Source organism: Bidens hawaiensis, unplaced genomic scaffold (genome assembly GCF_021521415.1).
Source record: "Bidens hawaiensis isolate Kalapana, Puna unplaced genomic scaffold, B.hawaiensis_p1.1 tig00031191_1, whole genome shotgun sequence".
In the NCBI taxonomy this organism is placed as follows: domain Eukaryota; kingdom Viridiplantae; phylum Streptophyta; class Magnoliopsida; order Asterales; family Asteraceae; genus Bidens; species Bidens hawaiensis.
In genome coordinates, this window is record NW_027495253.1 from 194,998 (window position 1) to 208,245 (window position 13,248).

The 13,248-nt window shown below is 33.3% G+C and overlaps 1 protein-coding gene across 1 annotated transcript; it reads right to left on the reverse strand.

Moving 5' to 3' along the window:
- Positions 1–253: 253 nt before the first annotated feature.
- LOC143581812 (FACT complex subunit SPT16-like) lies at positions 254–5,879 on the reverse strand. Its single transcript, XM_077064505.1, has 3 exons — positions 5,851–5,879; positions 4,204–4,309; positions 254–3,574 (listed from the first exon to the last, which is right to left on the reverse strand). Exon 3 carries the CDS (start codon positions 3,567–3,569, stop codon positions 372–374), a length of 3,198 nt encoding a protein of 1,065 aa, XP_076920620.1. The 5' UTR covers positions 3,570–3,574; positions 4,204–4,309; positions 5,851–5,879; the 3' UTR covers positions 254–371.
- Positions 5,880–13,248: the final 7,369 nt, after the last annotated feature.

The window sequence follows — 13,248 nt, forward strand, 5'->3', positions numbered from 1 at the left end:
GCATAATTCAACCCAAACCAGATTTTTATAACTTTAAAACTTGTTACCCACCCGTTTAGTGGGGATAGTGATATTAGATTTTACAAAACATGTTTCGGTTTTGTGCATTCAAGAGTTAGAAGCACAAGGGTTGAAATGGCAGTAATTCCACCAAGCTTCAAACAACAAAAATGAAATTAAAACTCTAAACAATCAAAAAATAATAATGATAACATAAGTCACAAAATATATCAATAGATAAACCATTTTTAAAACAAAAAAAACAACAGTGTTTTGCATATAAATAATCCAAGATTCAACTACAAGTTCACAAAACAAATGATAATCTTAACCGTAACCTTAACCATACTCCACTATTCTAAACCAAAGCATTACCTTCTGAACTTAGGGCGCTTAGGCACACTGCTGCTGGGACCCGCACGCGACTTCCCAAATGCCTTCATCTTCCTCCTTTTTCTCTCCTCTTCGCTATCTGACTCGTCACCTTTCTCCTTGTCAGCATTACTCGCTTCCCGTTCCAACTCCTCCCATGTTTTCCCTTCTTCTTCCTCAGACCCTTCTTCCTCCTCCTCATCATCATCATCAGACTCAACCAACGACGCACTATCAGACTCATCATCTTCCGACTCAGACTCGGGCTCCACATCAGACGGCTCATAACCCTGGTCCGACTCTTGTGAAGCATCCGAGTCCGAATCACTAGCCTCCAAGTTCAAAAACTCCCACCCACCTTCATCAATAAAGTTTTGAGGGTCATCTGTAATCGTTTTCAATATCGCCCGCCAGTTCATGTTCAACCTACTTTCATAGTATTTAATATCAGTCGTGTCAAGCCATTCCTTAATCCCATCAAGTGATGAAGACGGAATCGAGTCAATCCGAAGCACATCACGTTTAAAATCCTTAAACACGATCGCCATGTCAAAATTCTTTTGGCCCAAACCGACACGTTCTAAATTCACGATTTCAATCTCGCTCAAAGTGACCACAAGAAACGGGGTTTCGACAAGCTCAACTAAACAGCTTGAAGTCGGGACGATGAATGCGGAAGCTTTATGTGGAACCCCGTGAAACCCAAGTTCTCTTAACGGCTGGTCAAACTCAAGGTCAAGCCCTTTAAACTTTGGTTGACCCCACAGATCGTTAACGCGGTTAACAAAGTTTTGGAAATCCATGTTAATCTTGTTTTTACGGTCACGTTCTCGTTGTTCTTCTTCAATCTCATCCGGGTCATATGCAGATCGTTTTCCGCCTCCTAGCGTTTGCACAACATCCATCACTTCAACATAAAACTGAACATCTTTTGTTTTTTTGTTTCCAACCATGATGTGGTTGTGAAGATGAAAGTGAAGTAAAGTGATCATTTCCTTCTCTGCTGCTTGAAAAAAAGCATGTTTAATATTACCAAATAAGATATCAACACGTTCATCCGCTCGAGAAGTCGAGTATCTAAACCCGTTGTCGTGAGCCTCAAGAGTACCAGGAAGCTTCCGCCCACGACCCGGAAACGTGGGTCGGATCCAAAGATCGGTTAACCTTATCGGTTTAAACTTATTACCCGCAAGCACGAGTTTCTCTTGAGTAACCAATGATGCACGTTCGGCCCGTTCCGACTCTCGAGAAACAACGTTTCTTCTAAGCGTCTTGATTTGCTGCACAACTTCACTAATATGTCTTGGGTCCTTTGAACGAAACGATACCTCTTTTAAAAATATATCTGTTTGATTCTTGACAGAATTCGGGTCATGAGACGAAAAGGGAGTTCCGGGAACGTTAAATATTATACGAATGTAGCAGTTTCGGCTAGTGTCAGCTTGACTTGACACGGTTTTGACAGTAGCAACATGAAATGGCACCATGCTTCCATATAACGGGATTAAAATAGCCTCGTTTCTTTGGTCAACTTGGATCATTAAGTCTCGTGGAGGCGGGACATCATTTATATTCTTGTACGCAATTAAATCGTTTGAAGTTCGTGCAGATGATCTTCCATCACCCGTTGCACTTTTCCCGCCCGCAAGACGTTGCGCGGTTTCTTCATTCTTTTGGCGAGCAAGTTCCGCTTGATGTTGTCTTCTAAGCTCTTCTTTAGACATTTCATGGTTGTCTGATCTTAATGTAGCTTTGGAGTGCAAAGCTTCGTTTCGGTTTGAATCAACTTTCACTTGTGCCATTTCGTCTTCTTCTTCCTCACCATCGTTGAACGAATACGCAACATCTTTAAATGCCTTTGAGCTTAATGCTGTCACCACTTCATGACCAGTAGCAGTTACAATAACTGTATCAGCTATCAGTAGAGCATAGTTTTGACTTTTAGCTTTGCTGCTCTTTGTCTGCATGCTTTGAAACCCAAGTGAAACATTAAAAACCATCCCAGCTTTTAAAACTCTTTCATTTTTCTCGTTTAAGTTTAAACCCGACTCACGAAACTCAAGCCCGATCCCTGTTCCAGCTGATTTGGTCAAATTTGAAGTCAGCTCAGGAGCTTCTTTCTCAACCACTGCAAATGCAGCCTTGTAAACATCACTCGCTTTATTACCAGGCTTTAACAAACCAACAGCAGCCTCGTGTGCTTTTAACAGAACCTGATAAGCCTTGCTTTGAGTAGCATTTGAATCGATAAGAAACGTTCTCGCTAAATTTGCACAATAACTGCTGTACCGAGACCCAAGAGAACAAATAATCACACTAGCCGAATCATAATACAAATTTTCATCATTGCTTGAAGCACTCGGTCTGAGATCAAAATTACCACCACTTTGGAAAATAGGAGGATAACATATATCAACATTATCAGCTTTCAGCTTCACTTTAATCCTAGCTGGCTCCAAAATAGCTTTTTCAGTATCATCCATTAAAGAAGAATGAGTCACTTTCTTTTCTTCATCAATCACCTTCTCAAGCTTTGGAACAACAAACTGTTTCATTGCAGAAGCGGTTAAATAAGCAGCTTTTTTCACATTTGTAAGCTCGCCAGCCTCCTTAACAGCAAAAAGATCCACTAAACCGTTTGTTGCATCGGTTAGCTGTATACCCGATGACTTCATTTTCTCAGTCCACTTTTCTAGAAGCTTGCCTTCAGGTGCCTCTCTTGCTATATACCCGAGCACTGGAGGGTCAACAGACTCGATTGAATGTAAAATATCATCCATTAGAGTCAACCCGTCATCGTTTTTGGCCTTCACGTGCATCACAACATCAACATTAACAGCTTCTTTAGCCGACTTTTTAACAACATCAAGAAGTGATGCTTTCTTCTGGCTACATAAAAAGTGGATCTGTTTGTCTGAGAAAACCATGATGGTTTCTGGAAACTCATAACCAAGAAGCCAAATGTTGAGAGCTGATGATTTTAAGTAACGAAGGTCATCCGATGGTGGTGGGGTGGCTACTGCAAAGGCGTTGCATGATCCCCATAAGTCCTCTCTGTGTTCCCGCCAATGAGAATACAGAGATTGTAACCGCCTAGCTAAGGCGGCAGCATCGATTGAGTAACCGCCTGAAGCTCCTCCACCTGCTGCACCCTTAGTGGCAGTTGGATGGTTTCCACCGTTTCGATGATCAGCCATTCCACCTGTGAATGTATACTCATTAGTTACAATGCTAAATAAGATATGTAAAGTTGACATTTTTATTTTCCATCTCAAGATATATAGGAAAAGTGATTACAATGTATTGACTCTTTTTTTGTTCAAAAGATATATATATATATGTATATATATATATATATATATATATATATAATCGTAAATATAGATGTCAAAAGTGATAAAACTACACTTAAATGACATTAACATACAAAAATTTTTATAAAAAGCGTTAGTTATTAAGAGTTCTCAAATGATACTAATCCTATATATATATATATATAATATGAACAAATGATCAAAATACAAGTCTTTGATCATGTGTGTTCAAAAAGCACAATCCAGGTGAACCATTTCATACTTTTATTTGTGGGTCTTCATTCAATTTAACCACTTTGTACATTTGTAATTTTGTGGGCTTATTAACCATGACCATATGGTATGGTTCTATATTAACTTACTAAAATAGTTCAAACTAGTCAATGCATAGCATTGCTTACAAAATGTGGTACGTTTCTATCCATGTCAACAAGTTTCACTTTATTATAAGCACACGTACACGTTACAACAGATAGAGAAAGTTATAAATAAAACAACTAATCAATATATCTTTTACCTTATTTGATGTCAATAGCAAGAGTCTTGTTTTATATGTATGATCCTCTTATGTCAATAAAATCACAATAATGTTAAAGTTAAATCCAGCGTCAAACGTCTAAATCCTACAAACAGAAAACAAAATCAGAAGCTAGACAAATAACGATAAAATAAAGACATCCACAATCAAACTATAGGAATCTTCATTGTAACAACTTAACAAACACTTCAAATACTTCCTTTTCAGCGTGTATAATATCAAAGTCTAGTTTCATTTCAGATTTACCAGGCATGTTTCAATCAATACATAATCCATTTCATTCCCACATCCCCTATGGATGTAACACAAAAAAATCAAAAAAAGAAGGATTTACAGCCAAAGTGAGCATATTCATCTTGACTAGATATGAAGCTATGTATAAGACTAAAAAACAAAAGCACTTTGAAACATAAAAAGACATGATACGCTGCAATCAATTAACATTATAATGACAGTTGTCCAATATAAATCATTGTAAAAAAAACACAATTTCTAAAACATCAATTTTGTATTGCAACTCTAAAAAAGACCTTGGGTATGTTTGGCAAGGAGCTTTTAGGAGCTTTTAGGGGCTTCAAGCTTCAAGCTTTTAAGAAAAAACTCATACTCAATTAAAAGCCTTGTTTGGTTGAAGGAGCTTGAAGCTTTTAAGTAATGAGAGAAAGCTTAAAGCTTGAAGCTCCAACTAGTGGCGTTTAGAAAGAGCTATAAGCCTTTACTATTTAAATTACTTAAATAAGCTTCCAAAATAAGTACATTTAATATTATTTTTTTTAAATATGTCCATTTTGGTCATTTTATTAAAAGCTCCAGCTACTCTGCCAAACATCTAAATATATCTAAAAAGCTACTTCAAGCCACCAGCCACCAGCTACAGCTACCAGCTAGTTTTGCCAAACATACCCCTTGTCCCGTTCTTTTCATCATTACTTTCTTTCCAAACCCACAACTACCAAATGATTGAAATTACAACTTACATGTGCACACGTGCTATAAAGCTATAGACACTGAAACGTGCGTTATGTTTATGGTAATGCATATATATATTATTATTATTATAACATAAATCACACATTAAACCATATACATATCTAATTTCTTGATACGGCTAGTCATTATAGTTTATCGTAACGCATAAACTTCCTTAAGTCATGAACAGAAGTTAGTATAAAACAATCACATGCCTTTAAACTAAGACGTGTAATTACTGCGTATAATACCAACAAAAAAAAAAGAACAAGATGCTGAAAGCAAGTTTGATCTAGAGGATGTAGCATATTATGCTCAAAGGTCCAAAATTATCAATTTATCATACTGCCATAATATATTATACATGTGTTGTTTATACAACCTCAACACCATAATCCATTTCTCAACTTTCTAAAATGAATTAAATTTACTTAACAATCATCAAATTCACAAAACATTAAGAATAAATATAAACCCTAGCTAAGTTAGGTTAAAATCAAAACTCAATAACAACAATCCACACAAATCAAATACTGATTTCCTCCGATTAAGACATAAAAATAATCAATTAACTGTATCTGAAACCCTAATTTCACAACACAAAGCGTAGATCTGAAACCCTAGAGTGCCAAAAATGGTCGTAAAAGTATGATTTACCGGGTCGATCGGAAATTGAAGAAATGAAGATCGAGGTAAGGATGCCGGAGGTCGCCGTCGCCGGAGAAGTGGCCGGTGACGGTGTGCGGCTATGAAATCACGGCGGTGTTTTGGTTTGTTATGCTATGGGTTTGTGGTTCTGTGGTTTCGCTTTTATATGTGTTGGATTTCGGGATTAATCCTACCCGCCCAATTCTCATTTGGCGAATTCTCACAGTTTTTTAAAATTTTCATTTCACAATGTCTTTGAATGGCTTAGTTTTTTAAAAATTATCTATTATCATAACTTCTTTTTTCCCTGAGACGGAATGTTAGCAGTTTGGAACATAATTAAAAAGGAAACTTGTTATTTGGAAAAATTTTAATGAGTCGGATTTCGAATATGAGATTCTAAGATCTTAATTATTCTTAAATCTTAACCATCGCCATTATATTATTGGGCCCTTACTTAAAGTTAATAATTATGCATTTGTAATTTGGGCTTTGGATTGATATGTGTGATTTGTGCGACATTTAAACTGAATTAGGTCTGGGAAGCTGTGAGCGATTACATTACTTATGTACTTGCAAAAAAGGATGATGACATCTTAATTTATTTTGAGTGAAAGCAAGATAATTTTTTTTACAACAAGGCCCCGTTTTTATACATCATTTTAAGCTACCAAAATGGTTGAGCCGACCCTGGTTATTGGACCAGAAGACCAAGTGTGATCTGTATATGTGGAACGAACACAAGTTTACGCAGACATATACATCCATTTGATTGTTTTTCAAATAATTTTTATATTGACTGTTATAGACGTATATAGCCATGACATGTTTATTTGGAAATGGATATGTGAATGATCGTTTTGATGTTGAATGCTCGGTTCTAATTTGGTCTTGTTTGTTGTATTGATTTTAGATTAGATTAGTTTAAACTTTAGAGAATGCCTTAAACCTATTAGGGTTAACTTTTGAGGTATGTTGAGAGTGTTGATTAGTCATGTATTGGTGCGGTTACACATAGTGTGCACATCACTCTTGTTTTTGTTTTTGTTCTCGAAAAGCTTCTGTTATTGATAAATTTTTTTTGTTGGTGTTGCCTTGTTTGCATGAGAAAAACCTTCTCGAAAAACTTTTAGGCAAGGTTGTCGACATCGAGATCTTTCCTGAGATTATTCTCATTTCCACAAGATCGTGATAACTAATTTCATTTGTCGGTGTTTATATATCACACTTATTGGTGAACTAATCTATTGAATTATAGATTGACTTTGATCAAGAAAATCTCACAAATTCGATAAGGCGTTACAAACTAATCTGATTCGAATAAAAGTTACAAAATTTCAAGAACTCAAGTAATTTATAAGATTAAATAAAAAGAAATCAGAACTAGAAGCTTTGACATAATCACGATCAACAAATCGGGTAATTCACCTTCATATCATAGTGTTTAGGTCATTTACGAAAAGTACAAAATGTGCTTGGTATCATATATAGAGTAAGTTTCTCGACAATGCATTTATTTGCGAACTCTTCGTATACTCAAGCGCAGGTTTTTTTTCACGAGTTAAACTTGAACACTTCAAACATGGAATGCTTTTAATGATTCTACATATTTTGTCGTTTTACATGAAATAGCAATATACCGTATATGATTTTTATTTCAAATTATAACAATCATGTATGGAAACTTTTTAAAACATTTAAGAAAAGCTTTTACTTTTTATATAAACATAGAAAACCTTAATAGGTTTTCCCTATGATCGAATTCTTTGTTTTATTTCTACCTAGAACATTCAATATAAAATTAATATTTCATAAAAATTTAGTAAAATTGATCATTTTTTATTGTATATTATTGACGATTTTGTATTTTAGTTATTGAACTTATTTTAAAAACACTTCAAACCGTCATGCTAATCCTTAAAGGCTTAAACAACCTCCATACTGTTATTGACCACCACCTTTTGCCATGACCATGGGTGGATCTATGTTGTGGGGTGGATGAAGTGACAACAATGATTTTTACGTTTCATGTAGAAAGTATAATATATGATTTTGGGTTGGGGGTTAAGTTATCCTACGCAGTTTTCTAAATCTACAAAGAGTATAAAGGTATAATGGATCGCAAAATATAATACAATCTCTAGCAAAATATAATACAACGTTGAGTAATATAACACAACGTCGAGTAACAAAGACGCAATATTAAGGAAAAAGACACAATGACGAAAATAAACTAAAAAACACAACGATAAATATAAGGAAAATTGGATTTAATTAATCTCAACTATGCCCTATTGGCAAAAAGCAGTCTCAACTTTACACTTGGCTTGGAGTGATCCCAACTAAACGTGTATTTGTTTCAACGGTCCGTGACTAACGGAATGTTAACTCCGTTAGTTTGATGCTTAGGTGACATGCCTAGTTGTCATAAAATGCTCATCATGTGATCGCTTACGTGGCATGTCTCTCTCTCTCTCACTCTCTCTTCTACAATTCACCCACCACCACCATCACCTACCACTACCTGCCGCCACCAACCCCTAGCTTCGCTATCATCAGACTTGTTGCCACCGCCACAATATTGTTGGTTACCTAAATTTCAGCTATTTACGTCACCGGAACCATAGCTTTAGTAGTTGAAGCTCCATAACTTCAAATACTTGAAGCCCTAAAACTGAAGCCTAACTAAAATTTAGCCTCCATAACTTCAAATAATCAAACCTTTACATCAGAGTAGCAGCCTTCATCTTCGCTAGCTCGCCATTTATCTGCACCAGCAATTCAACGATTCGCTCATGTTTTCCAGCACCGACACTCGTCAATTCGCATGCATCATGTGTTTTCAATGTTTTCGAACAAATCAATTACAAAAACTTATTGAGCCAGTGTTTGAATTTGTCGTAACAGTTAGGGTTTGTTGGTGATTTTGTGAAATTAGGGTTCAATGGCGCAAAATGACCAGGGGACGGATACTCTGCTGTACTAGATGATATTATTAGTCAGCTTTTGGGATTCTAGCAAGATAGGGCCGTACTACATGTTCAACTTTCAGAGGCGAAGATCCGACAGTTTGAGATTTCGTAGCTCTTTCGATAAAGTGGTGGTGGTCGTAGATGCAATCAAAAGAAGAATAATTTGGGAGGAGTATGACGACAACTGTGGCAACCAATGGTGGCAAGAAAAAATGGTGATTATGGTGGCCCCCCTTTATATTAATCTTTCTGACTCTAATTATTTTATATTTTTTAATAACAATGGCAACACAGTAATTAATTAGTTGAAAAAATCAAGTGAATGCCACATAATGCTGTCACATAAGCAATTTTCGACAACTAGGGGTGCCACGTAAGTATCAAACTAACAGAGTTAATATTCCGTTAGTCGTGGACCATTGGAAATAAATACACCTTTAGTTGGGATTGCCACCAACTAAGTGTAAAGTTGAGATTGTTATTTGTTAATATGGCATAGTTGAAATTATTTAAAACCAATTTTCCTAAATATAAAGACACAATAAACTGGAAATAAAAAAGTTTTAAATCTACAGGCTAGAAATCAAGTTCGTTTGATACCTTCCTAATTTTTATGTCATTTATATTTTAACCTTTACATTTGGGTTGGATCAAAATTTTTTAATAGTGAACCCAAAATATATATTTCAAAAATGAAATCATAACTCTCTTGCTAACATGGTGATTAATCATTAATTTTGTTTTTTTTGAAGTCTACATTCAAATAGTGTTCTAATTCTAAGCGAAAATAAGATGCATGATTTTTTTAGGGATAATAACAAAAGTTAAGAAACAGTGCTTTTTTAATTGTTTTTATAACTTATTAGTCTTTTCGGGATATATATATATATATATATATATATATATATATATATATATATATATATATATATGATTAGGTTTGTTTCAGAAGTGATTCTTATAGCGAGAAGTGCGAGAAGTGATCTCAACCATTAGATTATTAATCAATGGTTGAAAATGTATTGTATTTATTGTAATTAATGAAATTTGAGAAAAAATAAAATAAATAAATATAAGGGTAGTATAGGTAGATTAAAATAATTTATCATTTAATTTTTTTTAATCTATACCTAAATAAAAGTCTAAAACATTAATATCCAGACTTTATGATTTGTAAGTTACAATTTATTTATACCACTAGATGTCCTTTAGTTAGTATAGATTTATTTTTGTTACTTTTTTCACTAGTTCCATTTACCATGAAATAATTGATTCAATTCTAAGACCAGTTTATCAACTAATATAACCAAGTAGCAAACTACAGTCTGTTTTAAATTGTGTTTTTAATCTATGATTAATTCGTTCGTCATAATATTTAAAATTTAACCATACCTAGAAATATTTTCAACTTTATACCAAATTCGTAAAATAACTTATGTATTACATAAAATGATCCTACACACGATAAAATTCACACCTATATAATTCGAGATACGACACACCCAGTACATATATGAACCTACACGCTAAAATTTACACATACACAATTTAAAATACCACTTACACAGTATATATATGAACTTACAGAAGATAAAAATTACAAATACACAATTCGAAATATTATCTACACAACCCATATATGAACCTACATAACACATAAATGATCCTACATGTTATAAAATTTACACGTACAAAGTTCGAAATACCACCTACATAGTACACATGACAATTTACACGTACATAATTCGAAATACCACCTCCACAGTACATATATGAAGCTACACATAATAAAGTTTACACATATACAATTCAAAATACTACTTACACAATACAAATTAAACTCTTTTTTATATTAAACTACATATAATAAACAACGGATCATGCTAATAACTTATAATTATAAAATTTTCACAAACAGTAATGTCTAGCTTAATGAAAAAAATATAATAGTAAAAATTATCTATGACACTACGACCATTGATTAAGCATAAAAAATGAAACCGTTAAATACCACTTACACAGTACAAAATAAACTCTTTTTTTATATATATTAAACTACATATAATAAATAGCGGATCATGATAATAATCTACAATTATAAAATTTTCACATACTTTAATGTCTAGCTAAATGAAAGAAATAAAATAGTAAAAATTATATATGACACTATAACCATTGATTAAACATAAAAATGAAACCACTAAATGCATTAATATTTAGCTTAAAAAGGGCTACATCACAAAAGACATATGCACCCTTTTTAATTAAAAATATGTCATAAGCATTTGTTTGTATTTACGAATTTGCCATTTCTTTTGTTGATCATTGATTAAACAAATCAATGGTTCAGATTCACTTCTCGCACTTCTCGCTATAATATCACTTCTCGCAAGATCCATCCCTTATATATATATATATATATATATATATATATATATATATATATATATATATGGGAGACTTCAAATGAGAACCACTTTGAGTTTTAAGAACTCAACGTAACAATTTTTCTTTTGAATTTTTTTTACACATACGTTATATATGTAGGTTAAATGTACCTAAAAAATTACATAACTTTTTACACACTGAGTCGGCTTATTACATATGTGTAATGGACGTTTAAAGTTGTGTAATCACTGTACATCTTTATTCTCTATCATACTTTAATATTTTAATCACATTTAATCTCAATTACATCATATAATTTATTTAATTAAATATGTGGTCAAGAATGAAGTTTTTAAGTTCTTAAAACTCAACCATATAATCTAATTTATACAGAGGAGGGATATTTTGAGAACTTGTTGAATTTTAAGAACTTAAAAACTTCATTTTTGACCACACATTTAATTAAATAAATTAGATTATGTGGTTGAGATTAAATGTGATTAAAATATTAAAGTAGGAGAGAGAATAAAAATCTACAATAATTGTACAACTTTAAACGTCTGTTACACATATGTAATAAGCCGACTCGGTGCGTAAAAAATTCAGTAATTTTTTTATGTTCATTTAACCTACATATATTACATATGTGTAAAAAATTCAAAAAAAAAATAAAATATTACACATATGTAATATATTATTTTACACATACATGTGTGTGTATAGGGGAGATTTCAACGTAATATTTTATTTTTTTTTGAATTTTTTACACATGTAATATATGTAGGTTAAATGAACATTTTGCATTTTTTTTTAATTTTTCAATGATTTATATTGAATATAACAACATATATTACATGTGTAAAAAAACAATGATACATAGGGTTTTCACAACTCAAATAGATTTGCATTCTATAGTTCTCCTGTGTGTGTGTGTGTATAGGGGAGATTTCAAATAAGAACCATTTTGAGAACTCAAAATGGTTCTTATTTGAAATCTCCCCTATACACACACACACACAGGAGAACTATAGAATGCAAATCTATTTGAGTTGTGAAAACCCTATGTATCATTGTTTTTTTACACATGTAATATATGTTGTTATATTCAATATAAATCATTGAAAAATTAAAAAAAAATTGTTTTGCTATTTTTTACATTTTTTACTAACTTTTATACATGTTTTCAAGAGAGAGTAAGTGTAAATTTTTATTAACTTTAATTGTGGATCACAAGTTTCAAACTTTTAATTAAAAACATGTGGTTGAGAATGAGTTTCTAGAATTTTTACAACTCAAATGGGTTTTTAACTTTTGTGTGTGTTTTGTTGTTGTATGCTTTGATTCAAATTGGTCTTGATTGTGCTATTGATTTAGTTTAGATGAGGTTATAGCGTACCTTAAACCCATCTGAGTTAATTATAAGGCATGTTCAGAGTATTGATTACTCATGTGTTGGCGTGGGAATCTAACAGGTAGTGTGTATGTCACTCTTGTTTTGCTATTAATGGTTATTTTTTTTGTTTGAGCCGATGCCAGGGCCGGTTTTTAGGCTGTGCAGCCTGTGCAGTGGCACGAGGCCCAAATTTTCAAAGGGCCCAATAGGCTTTAAATTGTTCTTTTATAAATATGCAGGCCCAGATTAAAAAACCCTTAAAAACTATGCTAACGAGAGAACGACGGGAGATCAGGCAAAGTAGCAGAGGCCAAGGGAATCAAAGCCATTCAATGGTATGATTGACTGATTTCTATTCGTTAATCGATTCCCATTCGTTAATCGACTGTGATGAGCTAATATAATTCTATGGCCTGCAAAATTGAGTCTGGATTGTAGCCTTTTAGGAATTGACATATTGTCAGTAGAACTTGATGGTATATTTTTATTCTTACAGAATCGTTTTTTGTGCTTGACCCCTGAAATCATATGGGTTTTTGATGATGAAACATCTGACACTTTCGTTGAAATCTTTGGGGATTTTTTTTAAATTAACTTTTTTTTAGGGGAAGTGTTTTGTCTTGTTTGATGGTCTGCCCTCACAAGTCCACTACC